At 45.5% G+C, this 24,573-nt stretch overlaps 5 protein-coding genes across 5 annotated transcripts; 3 read left to right on the top strand and 2 right to left on the bottom strand.

Moving 5' to 3' along the window:
- Positions 1-582: 582 nt before the first annotated feature.
- H6S33_004425 (uncharacterized protein) lies at positions 583-1,005 on the top strand (the record flags this gene model as incomplete). The annotated part of the gene is made up of 4 exons (XM_044835784.1): positions 583-602; positions 667-713; positions 772-888; positions 953-1,005. 4 exons carry the CDS (start codon positions 583-585, stop codon positions 1,003-1,005), a joined length of 237 nt encoding a protein of 78 aa, XP_044691163.1.
- A 6,624-nt stretch (positions 1,006-7,629) lies between these two features.
- On the top strand, positions 7,630-7,797 carry H6S33_004424 (uncharacterized protein; the record flags this gene model as incomplete). Its single annotated transcript, XM_044835783.1, has 1 exon — positions 7,630-7,797. The coding sequence occupies one exon, from the start codon at positions 7,630-7,632 to the stop codon at positions 7,795-7,797; it is 168 nt and encodes a 55-aa protein (XP_044691162.1).
- A 7,717-nt stretch (positions 7,798-15,514) lies between these two features.
- Positions 15,515-15,868, bottom strand: H6S33_004423 (uncharacterized protein; the record flags this gene model as incomplete). The annotated part of the gene is made up of 1 exon (XM_044835782.1): positions 15,515-15,868. One exon carries the CDS (start codon positions 15,866-15,868, stop codon positions 15,515-15,517), a length of 354 nt encoding a protein of 117 aa, XP_044691161.1.
- A 1,581-nt stretch (positions 15,869-17,449) lies between these two features.
- Positions 17,450-19,842, bottom strand: H6S33_004422 (uncharacterized protein; the record flags this gene model as incomplete). Its single annotated transcript, XM_044835781.1, has 2 exons — positions 17,450-19,197; positions 19,269-19,842. 2 exons carry the CDS (start codon positions 19,840-19,842, stop codon positions 17,450-17,452), a joined length of 2,322 nt encoding a protein of 773 aa, XP_044691160.1.
- A 2,469-nt stretch (positions 19,843-22,311) lies between these two features.
- H6S33_004421 (uncharacterized protein) lies at positions 22,312-23,033 on the top strand (the record flags this gene model as incomplete). The annotated part of the gene is made up of 2 exons (XM_044835780.1): positions 22,312-22,872; positions 22,935-23,033. 2 exons carry the CDS (start codon positions 22,312-22,314, stop codon positions 23,031-23,033), a joined length of 660 nt encoding a protein of 219 aa, XP_044691159.1.
- Positions 23,034-24,573: the final 1,540 nt, after the last annotated feature.

Raw genomic sequence — 24,573 nt, 5'->3', positions numbered from 1 at the left:
AATTAACTTTTGGGAATCAAAATGGAAACTGGAGTGGGTAGACAGAGGTACCTACAGCACCTAGGTATGGATTTGGAGGGGGGGGGGGGTGAAGGAGCTGGCAATCTGAGTTAGCGGAGTTCCACAAGTGAACACGCACGAATCTGATCGTGGTTGAACCTTCGATTTCTAGCTCCGGGTGCCCTTGTTATCTCCTCTTTCCACAACTTTGGCTTCTACCTTTCGTTTTTGGTCTTTCTTACTCTACACGCCCACGTTGATGATGAGACCCGACAAGAAAAAAATGTGTAGGCTTTTCTTGGAGGGAGACTGTGATTGGCAATGGCTAAAGCGGCGGAGATGCTGATCTCTGAGGGTGCACTGACTGCTCACTTGCGTATCCGCCTAGCTATTACTGGTGCTGGGTAGCTGCGAAGGAATTTTTGGTGGGATGCGATGTGTGTGTGCGGCGGATGAGAAGTTGAGGCAGAAGCAGCAGGTAGACGACAGAGCTTGGAGCATGGGATGAACCAAACGCCACCAATCAGCTCTTTGGGAGGGTAGAAGGTTGAACACTGGCTGCAGAATCCCGCTCGTGGTAGAATGTACGAGGATGGAGAAGGGTAAAGCCCCCAAACGACAGGCCAGGCAGATGACTGAGAGGGAGTGATGGCCTATGCTACAAAGAAACGGACATATGCAAGGACCTCTGCTCCTCCTGACCAGAGTACCTGGTAAGTGATGTCTCTATTTTACTATTCGGTTACTGGATTGGATTGATAATATTGTCAGTGCTGCTACTGCTACTGTATGCTACTACATGTATGTACTGTATGCTGCTTAATGCTGCTCTATGCTGCTGGATGCTGCACGGATGTACGGCTGGTGAAGATGGAGTGACTGAACGGAGTAAGTAGACCAGATGCCCGCCCTCCGTGGACGGCAGCAAAAAAAACGATAATAATAATAATAGAAAAAGCAAATGAAGCCAACAAAAGCTCACCTCTCCTACATCCAAAGCACTAGAGTAAGTACCCCTCTAACTTTGCTCGGTCGCAGTCGTCGACGGGGAAGCAAAGAGGGGCCTGTGTCCAGGACCAGGGTCCCAAGATAAGTAGACCTCACAATAATGTGGCGGCAAAAAGCTCTACGACATAAACATTGAAAGTATGTTATGAATTTATCAAGTAAGCCTCTAAAATACCTCTCCTAAATATACTACTATTTCCCGTTAACCTTAACTCTATGGATACAGCTTACTTCTCGGATCAAACCTCAGGCAGGCCCGAGTCGGGTTTGGAAATCTCTATGGGATGAGTACCTATCTATGCATCGACATGTCGCTTGCATATTGCATACCTCGCTAGCTAGTTGAACAAAACAGAGATCGCGCCGAAAATCCTCTCGCTACTCACCCTAAATAATGCACAACATTCCAATTACGGACTGTGCCATCGCTCGTAGGGTCGTGTCAATTTAGCCGCGCATCGTGCACTGTGTTTTGGGTCCAAATTGCTTTTGGCTCAAGCGCGCTGGGATGGCCTATCCAGAGCCGCAATATGCTCTACAGTTATACTTTTAGACCGGCGCGGTATGCAGTTTACGTTATCAAATTATCTCAATAGTCAATATTATCGCTGGTCTCAGTTCATCTGAGAATGAAAACCGAGAAGGGGAACACCCCAACATGCACCTCCATATCCTGCGTTCCTGTACAAATGCCGCTCCAAAGTACCTCACGCCTCTACTCTAAGCACTCTCGAAGAATCTTAAAAGTTCAGGATAGCCTTCTCGCCCGAATCTAGAAGCACGAACATGCTTACCAGTACCCCGGAGACACAAATTTGACAGGCAAATCACCCTGCCGAAACTCATGCCGATCCCTCAGCCCTTCAGCCTTGGGGGCTATCCTTGTCAGAAGTGCAAGGACCAGCGGCGATCTACCATTAAATCCTAGTAGTTTTTTTCTAATTTTTCCGACCGTTTTCTCTCCCCCACGTGTAGAAGGAGGGCCCTGGCGATGCCGAAAAATGGTCCTCCCAAACGCGGATTTCTTTCCTTTCTTTTTCCGTTCCTATCCCGTGATAAGCAATGTATGCGGGAAAAACATCGTTGCTGCAGAATGGTACGTGTACCTGCTGCTTCCCAACGTCGATGTAAACCAGCTGGCAATTGCATACATACAAAGTATCTATATATCCCCAATGTCTGAGCCCTCAGAAACATTCTGCTACTTTCCTTGGGGTCTGTATACATTTAGGTTAAGGTCCTGCATATGTAAATAGCAAATTTTGTGGCATGCAGGCCTTACCCCGTCAGGAAGCATTACTACTCTAAAGTAGAGTAGGCAGTGTACGGGATGCCTCTTATGCACTAAGTTATTCGGGGCTCCCCATGCGTCCCAGTTCGCACCTTACGGCACTTTTTCTCTCGCGGCATTTTATATGTTGATCATTGTTTAGAAATTGTTAGACAGCGCCGTCGCCTCAAATCACGCACCCGGACAAACTCCCGTAGGGACGATTATTGGTTGGTACAAGGTTATCTGCCGCAACCCAAATCCCATACCCTCTGTATTTCAAATCTGATCTTATGGTGATAACAAGCGCGATATGTTTAATTATTAATTAATGATTAATCAGACGGAAAAGTTGGACCCAAGTGTATTACACTCGATCTACGCAGCTGGAGACTAAAGGGATTAAGTCCGCAATCTCTTACTATCACTCGGTTGATCTTGGAGGCCGTGAAGTGGTCATACGTGTACTTCTTCACTGTTGTTTCAATGATAACATCGAAGCACCGGCCTACCACCTGATCTGGGACCAAGGTTATGTAGTTATGCCAGAAACTCAAAAAAAAAAAAAAAAAAAAAAGGGAAAAGAAGGAAAAAAAAGAAAGTGCTCATTTGAACACCCCGTCTGTTTGAGATAAAGGATAGTTCATTAAAGTTCTGGATGGGGTACTTCACCCTTTATTACCATGTAGTGAGGGATGGGATCGACGGTATGTACCAGTGATTTCCGGGACTTCCCCGGCTTCTCATACTAACCCCACTGTCTTTGCACATCCTTACAAACTTGCAGATGCTATTGCCTATTAACGTCTAGAGTAGGTACGCCGCCGGATAGTGACACCTGGGTTGGATAATGGCATTTAAGAATATTGGTCCGAAGAGAATTTTCTCGATATCCTTCCACATGGGAAAATGCTAGATTTTCAATCTCCCAGCCGCGAAAATCCCTGGCACGAGGATGCATGCCGTTTTGATTTCGGCCAAAGGGATGGCTCTAGGCCCGGCTATTCTTGAATTTTGAGCCTTTATGTGCCACGGCATGAATTGAGTCAATGAAGTGTGGCGCTTTTTACACTCCATGGACGGACTGAGGTGCTCTTTGCCCCCTTCAGTTGTGATCCGAATAATCCAGCTGCCTCGGTGTTTGGAGGCTTGTCCTCCTCAAATGCAATGCAAGGCCAAACTGAATAATGTCGCACGTGAGCATACATAATCTATGCGTACAAAGTAGAACCTGTTCTACTCGTTTCCGAAAAAGAAAAGTCAAGGGAAGAAAAGAAACTAACCACCACTTTCTTTTAATCCAGGCACGTGGTATCTAGAGTATCAATAATGTCTTTTAAATGGCGTGTTTTAAACATACGAGTAGGTACTCTCCTGCATACCAGAGAAGAAGCATATGTACAACTATTCAACTACATAGATGGATATCCCGGTACCGATTGATGCAGCGGAAATCGAAAGAGCCTCTCGGATATCTATCCGAATATATTTATAAGACAATTATCACTACTTATCCGAGAATTTAATGTGCGGGTGACTCGAATGGGCATAGGCACTTCATAAACTTCGACGTACTTTCTGTGCTCTATGCCAGAGTACTCCAGCATACCATACATATAGCACCTAGGTATTCCACTCTACATGTAGGAAATAAGACATACATACTTGCCAAGGCTAAGATCTCCAATAAGGCAACAAAACCCGGAAATATATTGTGCTGGCTGGTAAAATATGTAGACTACTTTAGAGCACCGGTTCCAGCTAGATATGATTAGGCCTCAGGCACACTCCAGCATTGATTCTGTGAGTAAACCCTTGAAGATGATGGTTCAAAGTAGAATACATACAACTCCACGGGGGTTGAATTGATCCAATCACCTAGGACATTTTAATATAGGCGCTAACTCCCTACCAGATTGTACTCGTAACTGGGTCCGCTAGTGATCAACTCCGCTTCATGCAAAGTCGGTTATCTTTGTTAGAATGTTCTGCATAAAAATGAGACACTTCAACATCACATAGAATGAATTATTCTACCTATAATATTGCAGATTGGCACTCCGCTGTTCGTCGTGTGGATTGACGTGGGTTAGGATTTGAGTGAGAAGATGCTGTGATGCGAATTGGCAACAGATAATTGCAAAAGGAACGTCGAAACAAAATTCGACGAATTGTCGATCTAGACGAGTTGTAACACCAACTACCAGTCACACCACCGAGAATTATTCTTAGGGCAACGAACGATGCAGGAACAGCTGTCAAAAAAAAAAAAAAAAAAAAAGAAGAGAGAGAGAGAGAGGGAGAGAGATACTCAACAAACAAACGTCTCCTTCTTTTGCACACTGGTCCTGTTTGCTACTGAGTTATCACGAAACTTCCTCGACCCTCGGGTCCCCGCGCGCCGATTATGATTATCGGCCTTGACTACTTCAGGATCGATGGGGTTTATCCGATAGCATTACGGCCCGGCCTTGCACCCTGGTTTTTCCATACGGATGGATTATAGCGGGTCGGGCCGAAGGAATTTAGTCTTAGACAGTGGACAGAGGGCGCGCCTGAATATTGGAGGGAACATGAAGACAACATTTCCCATGATACACGATACCACCGCACACTTGATAACGATAGTTGGCAAATCGATCCAGCACTAGTCAGTTATCAGGATGACCCCATCAGCTTACCTTTCATAGAGTTAGGTAGGCGCATTGATAAAATGGCCTGCGCGACCGGTGCTGGGTTTGGTCACTTTGGTGAGGGAAGTCTTCCCCTTGTTCTCCCGCAGTTCTACGCAGGTCAAGATGTAATTTTGTGGCGCTACTGCGATCGGGATCAAAGCCCTAATCGTACAAAGATACTTTAAGGTTGAATTGGCTAAACGGGATTTTATCTCTCCATCTCTCTCTTTCGTTTCTGCAAAGATAAACCCCGCAGGAGGAGTACCGGTACCTACTTTGTATATATCTCTCAAAGGTTATCGCCGGATGTTCTGTCCAACACTCAACTTAAACGAGAGCAGAGCCCACCTCATCAAGCGAGCAGGAGCCCGTCGTGCAATGTGTTATGCGGGCGTCCCCCTCCCTGGGCGTGAAACAAAACCCCCTGCATCCGGGCCTCCCGCTGCAGCATATCCGTCCGGGGCGAGTACTTTTTAGGTATTTTCACTAGAGATTATGGAGTATGGTACGTTGAGTAACAGTACCTTACTCGATATGGTCGTTGAATTAACAATGTTGATCAAAATGTCCAGACTCTAGTTAGCCAGCTGGATTTCGTTTCTAAGGAGTTAGGGGGAGCGCAATACTTACACGAAACCTGGATGTTCAGCGCACTCAGAACCACCAATCACTCACTTTGGGGGGGGGGGGGGGGGGGGGGGGGTGTGTGTAGTGAAGAGATCAGCAAAACAAGCCCTTGTCAGGCCGGTTTCGGGATGGAGGGGGAGGTGGTCATAATAACCAGTTCCGACCCCCCGCGTGAATCCCGATCTCGGGATGCGATCCCGATAGAGTTCTTTGAGTGGCCAGCAGAACCTTTCACAGATCTCCTCTGGACGACTAAAAAGTTAATTAAACCACCCCTCAAGGCTTGTCATACATACCTGCCAGTGCCTAGGTAGTGGGGTTCGCAGTGCTTGTCGTACTCGTTGTGCTTGCGGTAGTGGTGATTTCAGTCCTGGTGTTTTTCCGTTCCGATAACGTATGTGTACTCAAACGTAAAAGGTAATCGTCTTCCAAACACTCGCCGGCTGGCAGCCAGTAATTGAACATTAACCTCTATTTTATGGTAGGTAGGTTGGCGAATTAAGGGCAACACAATTAACGAGAGGGTCAAACATATGCGTTTATGTTACCTCTCCAGGTATGCATTAAAACAATCGATCCTACAGCTTGAACCTCGATCTCACTCGCGGTCATTTTTAGTTATTCCCATATCTCTTTCTCACCCTGCTAGCTAGCTGGCCATGGTTGCAGAAGTGAGCTGTCTCTTTTTGTGATTGCAGTCAATCTAAGACCTCAGTCGACACTGGAATTCTCCTCTGGACCAATGGGGGTTGAAAACAAGACCCTGTTCGAATCGCCCATCAAATGCGAGGCTCGAGTTGGGCAAACTTTTTTTAGTCAAGGAGGGAAGGGGCATAACTAAAGCTTGGAATTTATTCCTTTGTGAGCCGATGGTGGTGGTGGATGGGAAGCCCATGGGATATCATATCAAAATGTGACCTGGTCATGGCCTAGCTAGGTAGGAGGGGAGAGTAGGTAACTCACTCTGGTCAAGATGTGTATGTGAGCGGGTAAATATCCACTCCCCCAAGCTTCATTTGCAACCACTGGAACTTTCTCCAGCCATTTCTTTTTCCCTTTCTTTCACCTACTAGGCCCTTTATGAAGTTGTCCGAAACTGGCCGAACCACTCTGTTGGAATTTTGTTTCTGACCTAAACGCGTTACCGAGTAGGTAAAATTAATCACAAACCACCACCACCACTATTTTCTCGAGGTGGTCTGTAGAGGCATGAAGTGGCGGGGGATGAGGGACTCAGACCCGATACCACGTCTACGGTGCTGTGTTCTCAAATTTCAGCATCAAAAGGGAAAGAAGAGGTAATATAACGTTTTCGACCCAGTACTGTGTCAGACCTAGAAGTGTGTCGCATGGCAACGGCACTGAAACTAGACATAAAGCCTTCGAAAAACGAAGACTCTACAATCACCATAATAGAGGATAGTTAATCCGGAAACTATTCAAATGTATGTATTTTTAAATGAAATTCATTTCTTAAAAATTTGGTAGTAAGTGTCTCGAGTGGTGGTGGAGGTGGCCTTCACCGTGGAAATCCCCATACAAATTTGTGTGGGATTGACACTCTTCTAGGTCTGACACGGTACCCGGTCTAAAACGTTATATCTTTTCTAAGGCAATCCATACTTCCCTTAAGAAATGCACGCTACTATGTACTCTACTCTCTGGAGCCATGCATACTAATTCTCTCGTAGGTTTTCTTATGATATAAAACCCCTAATTGGCCGGAAGTGCTCTGTTTTGCACCCAAGATCATACAGGGTATACCAAGCCTGGTTACCAGTTAACGTTTCGATCTTACACTACCCATGTTTCCATTTATAGAAATGCCCTAGCTTTGTCCCGTCGAACTGTCATGAGGATGCACAGATGTTGTACCTAGGCACACTGCAGGTCTGCTTTGTCTGCCTACCTACTCTGGGAACAGAGCACAGGCCTGAGTACATGAAAGAAGATATACATATGTACCCCCATATATTTCTTCTTACCTTAGACGCAATTGCTGTAACGGTACCACCCCATATTCACTTACAACGACCCCCATAATTCCTTATGTCACGATACCGCCATAAGGGATACATCCGAACACATGGTCGAGATTACAAGCTTGATTATTTGCTGTTTATCTTACAGGCGGGGGCAGAGCATCCGTTGGGTGTCTATTCACGGACAAAAGGTTGCTACGTGCACCCACCGGCGGATAGAGGGACGATATCTTAGACTGATAAGTAGGACCTTCCTGTACTTGGATCGATATCTTTGCTGCCCTAGACGCTGTAAAGAAGGATCATGATATTCATGAATAATGATGTCTCACTCCGTATATCCTATCTGTCTGTGCCTTGCCTTTTGTTTCAGCAGAAGCCGTTAATAAGCCACCAACCAGCTGCAAGAAGTATTGACTGGAACAATGTCGTTGAGTTGACGCAGGGCACGCACAACTTCTGACACTGGGCTGCTCTTCTCGGCATTCTTTCCAAAAGTGGAAACTCATCACAATCACAAGTCACGCGTTCTAGCTTATGAAAAAAATAGATCCTCTGGAACCTTGATGAATAGGTAGATAGTGAATGGGGACCAATATAATATCGATGATCTCGATCGTGCGCATCGTTTTCCCAAGTTTGGCGCCTAAAACGGCTCAACTTGGGGGTATCTCTCTCGAGCTCCGTTGAATAATTGAATATAATCAACGGTGGCTCCGGATCTCAAGGGTTGGACCTATTCCATTTACTAACAGCTTATCCTCTGCTGCCATCAAGACCTTGGTGGGGTGACTGACTACTTTACCGGCTGACCCACACGCACGCGGGGGACCCGAGAATGTGTATCGCACTCTACCCTACATCAATCATCACATCAAGCTAAAGACATCTGCTTGCTAAACCGTCTGTGCTCTGCTGTAGATACGCGCCATATTACGGGGAATCGAAAAGTTCGATGCCCATCGAGAAAAGTAAGTAGGCTTTGAATTATTTTCTACTCCCCCTCTTTCCCCTTGCCTAGCTAGAATGTGCCCCCATACATAAACCACGTTTCTTTTACTCAAGCTGCCCATCATGCATGTTTTGGAGAGATATGTTGCTCTAGGAGCTGAAAAGAGTGAGATCCCTTCTGGTTTGCATTTGGGGAGGAGGGGGGAAGGGGGTGATGGATAGATGTATGTACATGTATGTATGTAGAGTATGGGTGGGTGTCTGCAGCTCGTTGGCAGCTTAGGCTGGCGTTTCATAGGTAAAAGTAAAAGTGAAAAGAAAAAAAGTCAACGGTTGCACGATCCCCGTTGTTGTTCAAGGCCGCCACGCCGAGCGAGGAAATTCCGATCTCACTATTCGGACCGATCCATCTGCATATTAGCACGAGTGCCGTGTAAACGTCCAATTGCAGGCCCGAGCAGCAAGTGTTGAAGATATGGCATCGTCGTATCTCGACAGCTTTGATGGAGATTCTAGGCTGGACGAGACACCAGCAGGGGTGTGGAGGGCATTTCCAGGTGGGAAGGAAATTGCACCACTCTGAACCCTAGCCCTTGAATGCCCTCCCTCCCTCTCCAGGGTCTCTCGAGTACTTATCTTAGAGTGGTGGTCCTATCAAAAACCTGGCCGCAGCTGCTTGATCAGAATTCGATCTAAATCGCAAGAATACGCGGTTAGAGGAACAGCAAATCGCATGCCTATAGCTAGTGAAGAGGGATTACATGGTAGCCAACCGAACATATATCGAAGCTGTTTCTCTGCACAGCCTAGATTGGAGATTTCTTTACCGAGTGAGGACTAAATGTCCACCTAAAGAATCCTTTGTACCGTACCCTGTAAGCCTTCTTCCACCCCATGGCGTTCGTTGGTCTTAGGCACGAAGTTGCGAGAACTGGAATAATCCTACCGGAACGGGAAATTAATTAGTTCGAATCTAGTGCTTATTTTATAATGAAAAGTATGCATCAATACTAATCGCTAAGCTCGCCACTCTTGGGTAATTAGTAAATGAGTGACGACTCATGACTCAAAAAATTATCCAACCAGATATTACCTTTCGTTATATTAATCCTAGTGCGCCGGCTTAGTTGTCGATCGTGATCTATAGTTCCTCTTAGTTGTGGCTCCTCGAAGGCTCAGAAACCATATAATATTAAAGACAGCGAGCCCGCGCATTCAGGGTAACGACTCCGTTCACCGCCTTGTTGCAAGAATCTTGATGGCAGAGTTTTCTACCAATATTTACATGTAATATAATACAACAATAGATATTTATTTGAGAGTCTCATGATGCGTTTGAAATGCAGTTGCAGATTCCACAAGGAGTAGCCTGCACCTCCGGAGTTCTGAAAATTAGAAGACTCTCTACGTACGTTTCAACATTCTTTAGGTAGATAGAAAAGTTGAGAAGGGCGTGTACGAGAGATTTTTATAGTCCTGAAAGTTGGTCCCTGCAGCTGGAAGTAAAAAGACCGCAATCATGATATATCACTCGATACGAATTTTGTTTCTAGATCGGGCTGGACTGATGTTGAGTTACTACTACATACTAGTTTAGCCCCTCTCTTGGATATTTCTGACCTATAAATGAACAATATAGACTGCTGTATGACTTGGCAACTATCCCGGATGTTGTGAACGATGCAGTACACATATTTGATAATCAGTATTGGGCCCTATTAATAGTGATGGCCACGAGACAAGACGAGACCAGATTGGCAGTGGTTTCGTCTTATACCGTCTATGAAAGAAAAGGTACTCTCGGGAGTCTCGAGAGGTCTCGAGAGTATTGCGAGATAATTGTAGTCTCGTATCCTATTGCTGAAAACAATTAGAAATATAGTCTCCCCCTCACTGAAACAGGTTTTGATTCGTTAATCTTTGGAGAGGGGGCGCGCCGGCGAAGATGGGAGGAGTATTCAAATTCCGGATCAGAACATAATCACGTGATCCACAAGGCACAAATTATCTAACTATTAATTGACGCGTATGTACTACGAGTGGCGCAAAGACTTGTAGTATGTCTCGAGACCAACCTCAGTCTAGTCACGAGATAGTTGTACCTTCAAACTACCTGTATTGCCGGGTGTTGCAAGATGATAGCTCGAGACATCTTGTCTCGTACGGTGGCCACCACTAGTACTATTACTATTGGCCCACAAAGATACTTCATGACTCAGTTTATATTTAACAGAGCCGATTGAGAGCATCTCCAGGAAACGTGTTGAGTAAGATTGGGAGCTAAACAGATCTTGCAGATTTATTCGACTGGATGTCTCAAATATCAATGCTTATATATATCAATACCCCCTTAATATGCAGACGCAGATGTAGGTAGGTCGCGTTGGTAAATGTTGTGATGTCCGTGCGTAATTAACGAGCCATGTATGAATGTACTTATGTATTGAAAGTGTGAGATTGGTCTTGTGACAATGTCCAGAATCCTGCACGATTTCTCTCTCCACGCAAGTATGGACTTTTGAATTGACTGTTAATGAAGGATGCCCATGAATGCTGTCTGAGGATATTATTGCACTTGACAAAATCCCGATTCACGGGGCTCTTCGCATGGTCCGCGGATCGGCCGAATACTGGAGATCTGTCGGTTGACAACTGATGGGTTATAGACAATTCCATATTAGCATGATCGACAGAGAGGGTATCCCGGGATTATTAAACATCGTCCTAGGGAGGGTTCTCCCCGCAGATCGTTCCATATGTAGTTTCTTGTAGTACCTTCATTCCAGCCTCTTATTTCATATCATTAATTAATCTATTATCTGTTGGTAACCGGCGCCGCGGCTGAACTTTATTCCTCTGTTTCCGAGCTGCAGAGATATATTCATTCATCTATGACCATGAGTCTTCTTAGCGTGCCAAGTAGATATTCAATCCCAGAATTTTTATTATCGATATAAAAAGATAAATATGTATTTATTGGCTAGCTTCAATTAATACTTGATTGTCGACCTCCCAATAACCCGGCCCTACATTTTTGCACTTCATAGCCATGTTTCTTTATGATGTTGATCAAACCATTAACTTGCCGGTGATACATTCATTCTACTATTGGAAGTCGCGCTTAGAGGATCCAAAACTAATTTACTCTCCAAGCTTCTCGGTCGGAGTCTGACGTGAATGATCTCGTGTCCTGTCGGGGAATTGCTTGTCTCTGTGAGTACTTTTCTTGCCCTTAGATCATTGGCTATATTTATATAAACCAGATTTCAAACTGGCGGTATGCGTAAAGGCGCAATCCTCGGGTCAATCCAAGACCTCCAACTTGCCCTCTTATCAGAACGCACAAGCAGCTCAGTATAATAGGTAGCTACATACTCTGCAAATATGCCTGGATGATAATCTCATGCTGAAAGGTATGTATCTTTATATAGTATATCTGACTAATAGGAAACATGCATAAGCCAGTCGGGTGAGTTTTGAGCGTAATCCTTTCGCGTACAGTTACCAGCTCTATTCGATAAATTAGGTGTTGTATGCATAACAATGCTCACCTTTCTACACTTGGTATCAGTGCCTGCAGTCTGCATGGTTCATAGGAGTTTTTTGAAGATTCAAACACGATTACTTACGTACGTACTAGTGAACAGGAAGTTCCCTGCATTTCTGTAGGTTACATTGATGAAAAAGACCAGAAGCAACTTCGACAACCCATGACAGGATAATACGTGGTAAAAAAAACAAAGAAATCATTATTGATATGCACTTTCTTAGTTATGGAGGTGATGTGATCAAGGGATGTTGCAGAAGTATCGATCTATTTGCCAGAAAATGACCATCCAGTCGCAAACTAAACAGCAATGCATGATGTCAGTTGTTGTTCACACCCGTGAGCTGCAGACTCGAATGAATATTACCAAGCCTATAGTAGCCTAGGAACAAAGTTATCGGCTCTACTAGGATTATTACATGTTTCCTGACACAAATAAGGTCTGGCCGATGAGAACCGAATGAGAAGACCGGAATTGAAGAAATGTAAGTTTGTTATATATAATAAAGTTTAAAAAAAAGCTAGACACGCTGGCCTTGCCACTGCTGAGCTGACTTTACCAATATGAACGATCTGTTTAGCCCGCATTGCTAACTTGTGTCATGGTTATAAGAGCCAAGAAATATCTGTGACACATTGGGTAGATCGAATATACTTGTCCGTGTTGTGTAAGCCCAATGCATACTGATGAAGAATATGTTTCCCATATGCATGCCAAGACATACAGCGAGTGATGCTTTGTGAGTAAAATCTAAATATGCTGATTTGATTGATTTTCTTGTCATTAAGCACAAGTATATGTAAATGCAGATTTCCGGTTATAGTCTTCAGATGCGTGATGGCAAATTTCAGACTAATAACAGAATGGGATCGAGTCTTCGGATTAGGTATCGATAAGTACGTGTGTGATGAGCTCATGAGATAGATCACTAGCGTGTATTGAAAGCTAATTTCTGGAGATATATGAATGAGGTTAAAGCTTCTAGACCTAGATATTATCACCTGTAACCGTGTAATAATAATAATAATAATCTCTTATACTCGCATGCAACCGTGAGGTTATGGCGACGTTCAACGGATTACTGCTGTCCTCATTTGAGCAAGTGACTGGGGAAAACTTCCAAAACCCAGCCCGACCGGCAAGATGGGTATACTGGGGGTGGGGGACACGGGATTTGAACCCATAACCTCTCGCTTTGCAGCAAGAGGCAACCAGACAGCCATAAGCCTGTACGCGTGTAAGGAACGCGGTTGACTAGGTATCTCGAGTTTATTTTCTCACTTTCGACCTGGGAGCTTATTTTTTGCCTTAAAATTTACCCTTATTTGAATATATAAATGCTACCAAGAGGAGGGGGCCGATTGATCATACGGGATTTTTCTCTGTCACGGCAGATTTTGAGAGACTATTCCCAGATGATATATGGATGTCTTTTCTAGACAACTTAAATGCGCTGGAAAGCCATAGAACTTGACCATTCCATCTTTACACGCACATATAATTCCACCTGCGAATAGAAATCTGGCCCGGCGAAGTTTTCAGCACACTCGTGAAGGCTGAATTTAGTATCATGATATGATCCACATGAATATATGGAAAGTTACGCCATAAAACTGCCTAGAGGAAAGAAAAGGAAGTGTAAAGCCTCCGCAACGGCATTGAGGATCCGTAGTTTAGCTCGGATCCACCATTTTGAAGTTTATCTAAGACTTAGATGTTGATAGTACGAATTTAATAGCTATGAGAACGTATTCAGGGGTTGAGTATTATGGATTAGGGGCTTCTCTGATGAGAGTATGTGATCTTTCCAACAAGGTATATTCGAGATACAGTAGGCTTGAGACACAGAGTACCGAGCATCCCCCTCCTCGGTCTCTGGAGGTCATTAGACCTGGATTCCCAGTTCCGTTGCACCAATGCAAGAGTAACGCACTAGAAAATATCTCAAGCCCATAGGTATCTGTTTCATCGCTTTTGATATCTCGGAGTCGTTGCACAAGGCCAGCCTATCCCTTAAACCATCAGGCCAAATTATAATTAGAGGAACCTAACGCAAAGTGGAAACCGTGATCGGTTAAACGCAATATTTGGGTGTATGTCTGTGTTGCAACGGATAATTCATCACACACAAACTTCGATCGTGATGGTTTCTGTCGTTGTTGCTCCTATAGGCGTGCTCTACATCACGATTAATTTCCAAACTGCGTTAGGTTCCTCTAATTACAATTCGGCCTGACGGTTTAAGGGATATATATATAGGGAGACTAATGATGACGTCCAGGTCGTTTAAAAAGCAACATCTACACAGGAATGGTCACCTTGGCTCCCCTCTCACAAGAGGCCTAACCCTCGAATTCACATATAGTAAAGAACGATTATGGGCGGTCTGATATCGATATTTTACACCCCAGCCTGCTCATGTAGACATGCGCCCATCTCCTGAAGAATCGAAGTGCACCTAAGACACCGCAACTGGGTTAGCTGGAGCTCTAATCAAGATGGGAAACCTCTGTCATCGATAAGTAAAGCAATACGCAGCCTAAAATCTAGCCAGTACTACATGTATATAGCTCTGTGAAAAAGCTCTAACTTATATATTATGAACATGATTGAGGCGCTAAGCCACAAGGGTGATCTTAGCGGGTCGGGGTACGTTGGTGTCGGCCGAGCAAGAAAGAGTTAAACAATATTTAAAGTTTTTCGTGGTGGAGACGTGCCCACGGATGTGGTGATTTGCGCGGGGAAAGATCTTAAGAAGAGGAGAGCAGTTGGAGGAGTTTACTCAGCGACATGATATATCACTCGGGAGCCAAGATGGCGAGCTATCGATAAACAGGATAGATAGATAGATAATTCATTGGTTGTATATCGATAAACGGGATGAGATTGAGTGTAAATCATGATAAAGGATGGTGCGGAGCGACTATTGCGTGTTATGCGAGCCTTTTTATGTTCATTCTAGGGGATGATATTACGATGGCTATATATTCATAGATATAATATAAAGGCAACTATGATCACGCAATTTCAAGCCATCGACACAAGGATCAAAGCACAACAATTGATCCTAGATAACGTGCAGGCAGTGTTTATTTGTCAGGATTTTCCAAACGAAGAAAGAAAAGAGGATGAGAAGGAAAAATCCAGATAAGAGATGACTTGTACAGTACGATACAACCCCGTCATCTCCAAAGAGAAAAAAAAAGAAAGTAGAATGAAACCCCAAGAGAACATGAATGATGCACACCACAAGCCTATAGAACAGACAAAAAGAAATTTCCCACCACAGCCACCCCTCGTATTTACCCAGAAATCTTTCCATCCTTCAACCAGGCGTTCCATCAATTGGTTCCATGTCTGGGTTGCAATCATACAGCTTAGTAAGGGGCCATAAAGAAGAAGAAAGATAAAAGAAGAAAGATAAAAGGAAATAGGAGCAAGTACATACCGTAATCAATCCTTCAATTTAGCAGGGTCTGCGTTCTCGAGCACTTTAGCCCCCTCAACAGCGGTAGCCTTACATGTAGATTTATTCTTAGTCTTTTTGATTTTATTCCCGCCTTTTCCAGGGTTGCTAGACTCTCCCTTAACGATAGGCTTCGGGTTAGCCTGAGCTTCTGTCTTTTTAGCAGCAGGCTGACGGCGAGTTCTACGGCGTGCTTGTTGAGCGAGACATGGTGCAATTGGGCGACAGGACATCCTGAACCTCGGACGGATCCCAGTGTCGTGTTTGGCGCAGCGTTCGAGATATTTTTTTTCAACCTCTTGGAGGCTTTCTGTGAGAATTTTCTCATGGGAGGATGACATCGTGATGAAATTGGGGATTTTGGAAATGGTTATTGGGGGGATTTGGGATGAATTTGATGATGATTGGAGGGAGGGGAGAAGAAAGGGAAGAAGGTGGATTGGTGAGCTTTTATAGTAGGAGATCTCATAGATGATCTGGATAACATAGATAACAATAGGGATGGTCTGTGGACTTTAGGGCAGGGTTTGGGACGTTTATTACACTCCCCCCCCCCTAACTTGTAAGGACTAGATGCGTACTACAGCATTTGATGTAACTACCAGGATTCGTTGCGATGTTCGAGTCGACTTTTGCCTGCTTGAATGTATATAAGATATCATGTCCAAGATCTCTTAATATAATATGTATACACATACTAGATGAAGGAGTGGGATGTGAGATTATGTTCATTTAATTGTATCTCGTAATATGTACGATGAAAAACGTTGACATTTCGTAAAATATTTATGAAAGTAAGGGCACTGTGTGGCCCGTGCACAATGTCCACCATTATGCAGATTCCCGTCAAGAATCTTCAGAGTTCAGAGATATGTGGGATTCTACGTATATGGAGTCTGTAGCAGAATTTAGATGAGACAAACTCATGTATCATCACAACTATAGGGAACCATGCATTCGTGGTGATAACACACCCCAAGAAGATTTACAGAGAAATTAAAAGTATCCATTTATAACTGGAGGCAATCCAAAAATGTAAATACAGGTACATTTGATGAAATGTCTCACCGTCGTGGAAGAAAGATCATAACTTATGATGCGTCACATGACATCACTCGTAAGGCTTGGCAAACATTATGTAAAAACACCCGAGCTGCCCTTGCAACACTGTGATTCCTGGCTCCCAACCAGCTGCTAAGAACATAACGAGAAACGTCCAAATATTATTCCACGCTTCGTATCTCCCCCTCATGATGGTAAATAGCGAGGACATATCCCTTGCGAGTTTGGCTTTGCTATCTAAATACAATGAGGAGTCCCTCAGCCAGATATCCAAATCTACGGAGCAGTATCCCCCAGCACCAGGTGAGCCGAGTCCTTCGTTACTTCACGTGCCAACACATTGTTTAAACCAATAGACACTGTTACTAGACGCGGGGCATCGAACGGGATCTCAGAGGGGATCTATCCAGGAAGGCTCAGCGCGGACCTCGAACCCAGCACGCGGCACGGACTTGTGGCTTCACGTAAGATCTGACGGCACCAACACTCGGCCTGTCTTGAGGAACTTGTGCGAGTTTAATAATTTCCCCTGAGAAAATTACAGGTTGACGAAGCTTACGAGTGATATTATCTGACGCACCCCACCAAGAACATGGCACTTCAAATCTGTATAGGGAGTGGAGGTTTTGAAGATGTATATACAGGAATAACAATAATAAAACATGTATTTTGAAGAATAAGATATATTTGTAGTCCAGGGTGCCAGGCCAGGCCAAACCATCATCACAGGACAACGGCTGACTCCTCCCCTACTCGCCATCATCGCAAAAAAATGCCACAAAAACAATACAAACACCGTTCCAATCTATATATATACACTCCATCATAAGTGCACTACCCAAAAAAAAGAACTCCTCTAACTAAATACCCAATCCAATAACCAATATCCAAGCACCCACCGGCACCACCACATTATCATTAACACCAGTGACCACCGCCTCCACCATACTACCCCACGCCCCCACCGCAACAATCTTTGCGCAAACCTCCCACTCCCATTGCAGCTGTAGTGGCCCACAGCGCCCACAGCCCGATGTTCCGGCACCAATCCACCATCTTCCTACTGCTATTCCTGCTGCGACGACAGTCATAAACGCCAGGCTCCCTTCGATACTCTTGCCGCCTCTCCATCCCCACTTGGTACGTCCGAACCTACGTCCTATCAGCGATGCCGCTGCGTCGCCGAGTCCCACAGATACAACACCAGAGACAAATGCCAAGCTCGTGGTTCTGTTGCTCCAGTCCCACGGATCTCCTTCTGGGGTTGCAGCGAGGGTCAGCCACCATCCTGCGCCACAGCCCAGGAGGAGGAAAACATGGGAGACGACGACGGGCCCTTTGAGATCGCGTCCGTCGACAAAAGGCTGTAGGAACCTTGCAATGAATCTAGAGGCAGGAGGGAGCTGGCCAGCGCGGACAATGTCCAGGATTATAAAGGCGCCAAGGGCAAGGGAGAGACATAGGTGCGTGAATTGCGGGTCGAGGACTCCAGGAATGAGAAACATGACGACAACCATGCCATGAAAGACCTTGCGGCGGGTGTCGACTTGTACATAAGGGGATAGCGCTGTGACGAGTGTGATTCCGATGGCAATGATGAGTGCCCATAGGGCTATAATTGAGAGGCGGAGATTCGCAGCAGCGGCGGAGCCGGTGGTGACGCAGTAGCCAGTACCCGGGGAGAAAGTATCAACGAAGGATTGATAGAAGGGCTGGCCACAGAGGAGGTAGCTGGGTGCCCAGAGAAACGGATCAAGACCGTCAAGAGCGTGTAGTGCGATATAAGGCCGTAGGCCTAGCATTACTGTGGCGAATATGCTGGTATATACGAAAAGTGGATAGCCCCATTTTCTAAGGCGGTATTGAGAAGGTGTTAATGTGGCATAATAGGAGACATTAGATCTGCTTTTAGCACGAGGTCGACCTGGGACTTTGGGGATAAGAAGGGGTTCGATTTCAGTTTCGCTGTCGGAGGCCTGGCCCTTGGGCCTGAGCGCTGAGGCAAGCTTTCGGAGGCGGGCGATGGTAATGACAGTGTTGCCGGCGCGCCGAAAAAGACGGTTGGTAGGTACGCGGGCGAGGTCGATATTGAATTTAATGATGTCGGAGCAGCTTACTAGAGTGGCAAGACCTCCGCCCCAAAGAATAGATTTGAGAATTATGGCTTGAGGGGTAGACGCATAAAGGAGTAAATTGATGAGCGCTACTGAAATGAGACGGATTTCCGTCTGTGTGAGGGATGGTTCTAAAAGGTTGTTTAATACTGCAACAAGTGTGTGTTGTAGTGGAGGGAGGAATGGGTATGTATCGCTGGGGGTGAATTCAGAAGAAAGATGTTGACGAAGAACAAGTGGAACGAGAGAAAGCACCCAGTGAAGATCGGGAAATGATAGGAAGCTCGGAGGAATGGAAGAAAGAGAAAGTATGATATTTGCGAGGATATACTGATTTCTCCCGGGAGCGCCGACTTCAGTGAGAGAAAGAGAAACTAAAATCGGAAATAGTATAGGATAAAGAAGCGGTGCTGGATCAAGAGACTGAGGAAGCTCGAAGGGAAGACTTCTTAAGAGAATCTGTAGTGGAAATAAAGCTAGAATTGAGACAAAAACTAGAAACCAGGATGAAAACTCTGGGCATCAAGTTAGCTATTTGTGTAAAAACCGGAATACCAAAACGCACCTATCTTCCACGCCAAAATCTCCTTCCACACCTTTCCTCTACCACCATCATAAACCACCACCCCCGCCAACATTCCCATGAGCGCAACTTCAATTCCTCTCCTCACAAACACAATTCTTTTTCTTTTTCTCCTGCGCTCTCCATTCTCTTCATCTACCCTTCTTTTCCTCCTTCTTCCTCTTCCGTCTAGGTCATCCGCTTCCTCCTCCACCTCTCCATAATACGTATCCTCCTCCGAGAGAGTTCGTTTTCGCTTCCCCGGCGGCGCCGGCAACCTCTTCGTCAACTCATCGTCCGCTTCAGTTCCCGACTCTGATCCGCCTGCGCTCAACCTTTCCTTTCGTCTCCGTCGCGCTCCAGGTAGTGGCGACGGCGCGCGCGAGATATCCGGCGTTGGAAGCGGCGAAGGTAGGTATGTGGCCCTTCGCGAGCTCGATGCGGCTGATGGACGCGGCGTACTCGAGGGGAGAGTTGTGCGGCGATACGGGCGCGGAGAACGGGAGAGCTGTCGAGCAGGATCTGGCGACGAGGACCGTGTAGGTGTCGGGGGTGTAAGAATCGTAGGTACGTCCATGATGTGGCGAGGGGATGAAATCGGAGGTAAAAGAGGGGGGGGGGGGGGGGGTATGCGGGAATAAGTGGGTGTAGCTTTCTTGCCGAAATAGTTTGTTTAGGTATTTGAGAGCTTCAAGGCCATATTGGAACAGTGTGAAGAGTGAATTGTAGAATTTTCAGAGTAAGGAGAAAGTGGGCAGAAGGTTCTTTTGGCGGTTTCTGGTTTAATAGGGCAGGCTAATTAGAGAACAGCTTGTTGTTTCGTGGTGTTGTGTCGTACGTAACTTAACCATGCACAATGGCTCTTGTCCTTGCCTTGGCTGATGTAGTTTACAGCCCTGTGCAAACAGCGGATCGTCGATAGGGTCGAGGATTTGCATTGCACGTTTATAAGATTATTCGGAACATTTATTATTTCTTCTCCCCCTTCCCCGCGACAAACTCATCCTTCTCTTTTTTTTTTCTTTTTTGACCCGTTTTCGTGGTTATTTTGGGTTTTGATTCTGCAAGCAGCTCTCTCTATCGCTTTCGTCCTGTGGATATCGTGGAATGGGATGGCTTCGGCCGCGTAAGTCGGCACACACCCCACAGGTTGTGTAAATCTGTGTAGGCCTATCAACTATTTCTTTCATCGCAGGAAGGTGCTCGGGTGGAATACCGTAGCACTGATTGGTAGACACCTGGCTTGGCGGGAAATTGGCGGCCAGGTTCCTTCTGGAGATAATAGGTCTGCATATATGTATGTAGTTGTTCCAATTTTAGCAGAGATGTAATGATTGATCCAATCGCCGCGTGATTTGGTGTGAATCCAAACGATGGCTGGTGATGCGGCTGTACTCTAGTGGGAGTATATGTGGTCCACGCTTGGCCAGGAAATTGAGTCACGAGGTTACACAATTGTACTTAAGTAGTTCATAGAGGACTGGATTCCAAATTCTTTGTTGACTGTTTTAGTTTAACCTTTTCTTCATTACCATGTGTGTGCCAGCTGCTGTCGAAACTGGGGTAGGTACCGCGGGACTGATGTTGTCCTCGTGGCAGAGAGATGGGCATCAATGAAACAAAAACTAAGTAGGTGACAGAGATGGACGTCAAGTATCGGTAGCCATATATAAAGCACGAGTGATGTAGTCTGATGTCCTCAGTGGCACTTGCTGCAAGTTGTAGCACGAATCCGACTCCTTGCCTTGCAATCTTAGGCTGTATCTTCATGTATAACTCATTACATAAAATATATCAGCTTCAGCCTACGCATAGCAAACTATCAAAATTTTGAAACCTTGAAAGCGAAATAAGATAATATATGTACGTATATACTAGTAGTGGCCCACCTCGCGACCGCGAGGTCTCTCCCACCGCCATGCAGTATTTCCCACCTCCAGTACACGTACTTGCTCACCCATAGTAGTTGGCCAGCTCCAGTGTTTCCCTTAGTCATCTGCAGTAGTTTCCCATTGCCAGCGCCTCCCATCATGGCAATAGCCAGCTCCCATAGTCGCTCATTGCCAGCTCCCTCAAATGTCCACCTCCTATGTAGTGATCCAGTTCCTTCAGTTAATAATAAGTTATCAATTCCAATACCGCCTCCAATTAGTTCCAGCTCCAATTAATTCCAGCTCCAGTTGATGCCACCTCCAGTTGATGCCATCCCCAGTTAATTCCACCTCCAGTTAATTCCACCTCCAATGCCATCCTGTTAATGAGTTCGGCATGCCAGTGTCATTGCCCGCTCCCAATTTTTGGTGGGTGGGCTGGTTGCTATGCAGCGTTAGGGTTTCTCGCTCTCGGCCAATCAGACTGCAAGGACTTCAGAAAAACCATAATCCAGTACATAATAGACATATGGGAACCCCTCTCTTTTCCGCTCAAATTGCAAACCTTACATGTATGTACAGTACTGAAAAGCGTATATTTATGATTAATCTGTCATCCCCGCAGCCCAATCGCAACCTGCAACCGGCAATCGACCATGATCAAACTCCTTCAAGATATGAGTATGTACTCGTAGTTTTTTTACGTTTCCGAACTGGACTGGGTCTGCATATGGGCGTAAATCGTGCTTGACAACCAGATTTTGGTGGTATGCAGACCAAGTCCAGTTCGGAAACGTTAGAAAACTACGACTGATAAGATCACTGATCTGACGCATCCTTTTATTGTATGTATCAGATCGCAGAGAGAGCTCCGAGTGTAGGTGCTGGTGTTGCAAAGCAGTGAGGCGTCTCTCTGATCGAGGACCTAGATATCCATAATTACCTATAGTTTGATATTTTCTGAGCGATAGGCACATCACTATGCAGTAGCTATGTGTTTCAAACTAGATCCAACTTAAAGATTAATAGTTAGATGCCAAGAAATTACCCACCTAGGAATCTAGTAGTTCGGCTGTTCCCGGCGCGATACCAAATCCAGTAACCCAGACGTCAAACGCACAACTCGCGCCAAAGTGTCCTGTAAATATCTCAAAAGCTCACAATTCCACAGCGCTATGCGAATAACTATACTAAACTCACCTCAATCAATCACCAAAATGTTCACCAAACCTCCAAAGCTCCGAATACGTACGCCCTCGTCCACAACCGTGGAGTTTACACTCTCCAACGCGCCGCCGCCGACGCTCCCACACACACTCCTGACGCACTTCACTTCACTCCTGCGCTTGATTCTGACCGCCACCACCCTTCTCCTCCTACTGACAAAGTTCCAGCCGCCACCATACTCAAGTAGTATCCACCCGCTCATCCACCCGATTCTCGCGACCTTCTCGCGCTTCTCTACCTCGCTCCAATGGCGTCACCTGCTCCCCGCTTCGGCGGTGCTGTTTTATGTGCTTCTCTTCACAGGAGGCTATACTGAGGAATCGCTGGTTGTGATTAGAGACTTAGGTGTCCAAATCACGACGAAGACGGGGTGGAGCACGAGGAGCAGGTTTATCCCAACGGAGAGGGTCGGTGATATGTGGATCTGTGAGGGGTTTAGGGGGTTTGAGGTGAGGTTTTACTTGGCGGTTGTGGTGGAAGGAGAGGAGGGGTTGGTCGTTGTATTCCCGGTTGGTCTCATCGTTCTCCGAGAGTATTATGGAGATCGGAGGAAAATACTGACAGAGTATAGACATTATTACCGGGACGGAAAGTGCTAGAGCTGGTGTGGCGGGGTGCAAGAAGGTGCTTGCACGAGCCCAAACATATGGGGGACGGAGTTGAGAGATGACTTGAGGTGTAGCTAGGTTAGTCAGTTTGTGCCCCTTTGAGTGCGGTCAAATGGTCTGACGATAGAAGCCTTTATGTAGATACCATATAATTAGAGAAAATCAATTAATGCGTAATTAGAATGAGATGCTTTCCAATTCTCAAGATTTCAAGCCTGGCCGCTCTTGGATGCGTGTTTGGCCGCCGATTTCTTGTTTGTACTCAGCTATGGTAGTGTCGGCCAGCCAGCCGTAATAACGACAGGTACGGCCGCGGTGCATCGGGGGGAAAGTGTCGTATGCACATGCATTGCCTATATTTGAGTTTGGTAAATACTCTCATGTTATGAGTGAAGTATCGCAGTGGCTTTCGTGTGTGTGTGGTATCCCCATCCTTACATGATAATGATCAAAATTCTTGGTCCAAAGCCTCCCTCGTTGCCAGTGCCTGGTCTAATATCCTTTCGTTTGTGGATGCCAAAACATTTCGCACCGTGAGTAAATGAGCTGCAGAATCGAGTGACGGTTTGGTTGCAGCAAATGTGTCGAAGACAATGTTGGTTTGCAATTGCAAATTAAAAGGATGCATGTTCTTTGTGAAAAGGGATCCGGCAGCACCTTTTGCTACTGCCTCTATTCCGCAAAGCTCCGTCAATGCACTTAGGACAGTTTACACTGGCAAGTACGTCGGCTAATTATACAGTCGAAGGATATCGAAACTTGGCTGCCCATAAACATTATTACCACACTCAGCTTAGGTTTATTCAGGTATGTGGACCAATGCAGAGCCGCTTCTGTATTTTGTCTTATTGATCCACGACCTCCGGGTTAGTTTTTTCAACCCCACCAAAACCCACCAGCCATTACAACCACCACTGTCACCACCACTTCCATCCCACCTCCATTACTTTTTCTTTTCATCCTACCATCGAACTCCATCCAACTAAGATCTTCCAGTTCTCCTGGTATTTCAGAGAATTTCTTTCTGGCTCTTCAATCTACCTGGCCGGCCGCGTTGATTGAAACTTTCTTGTTGGTAAGTTCACACATGCGTATCCCATCATTTTCAACCTAAAATTTGTAAACTGATTTTTTCTCTCAGCTATTCGGTTTCTCTTCAACAGAAGGTCGTCCTGTGGATCCTCCTCTTTCAATACCCTTGCCTTGTTTGAACTAACGAACGAGGGTAAGCCTTTCATCCACATAAATCTTTCAAAAGAAGTACATACTGACCTTGGTGTTCTTATTCCCAGTTGTCTTATTTCTCTAGTTTTCATTGCACTGCAAGCACCCGGGCTTCTGTTTGAGAATGTAAGCCACTCCTTCTTGCTGCTGCTGACGAGACAGAATTCACACTAACTAAATATCTGCTAGTCTTTTCTTAATTTTTTCATCCCTCTAAATCTTTTCGTTACGGAAAGTTTTTCTAGAAATAATGTAAGTCAACAAAAAAAATCGCTCGATTTTTTTCATTTTTTTTTTCATTTTTCATTCACGGTGCTAATTTCCATCAAGGCCGGCCCCTGACTATCGTCCTGGTGGTGGATATCTTTTTGGTGATCT

The sequence above is a fragment of the Morchella sextelata genome, assembly GCF_020137385.1.
Source record: "Morchella sextelata strain SCLS chromosome Unknown scls_17, whole genome shotgun sequence".
In the NCBI taxonomy this organism is placed as follows: Eukaryota; Fungi; Ascomycota; class Pezizomycetes; order Pezizales; family Morchellaceae; genus Morchella; species Morchella sextelata.
This window is presented reverse-complemented; position numbering and strand designations above follow the sequence as displayed.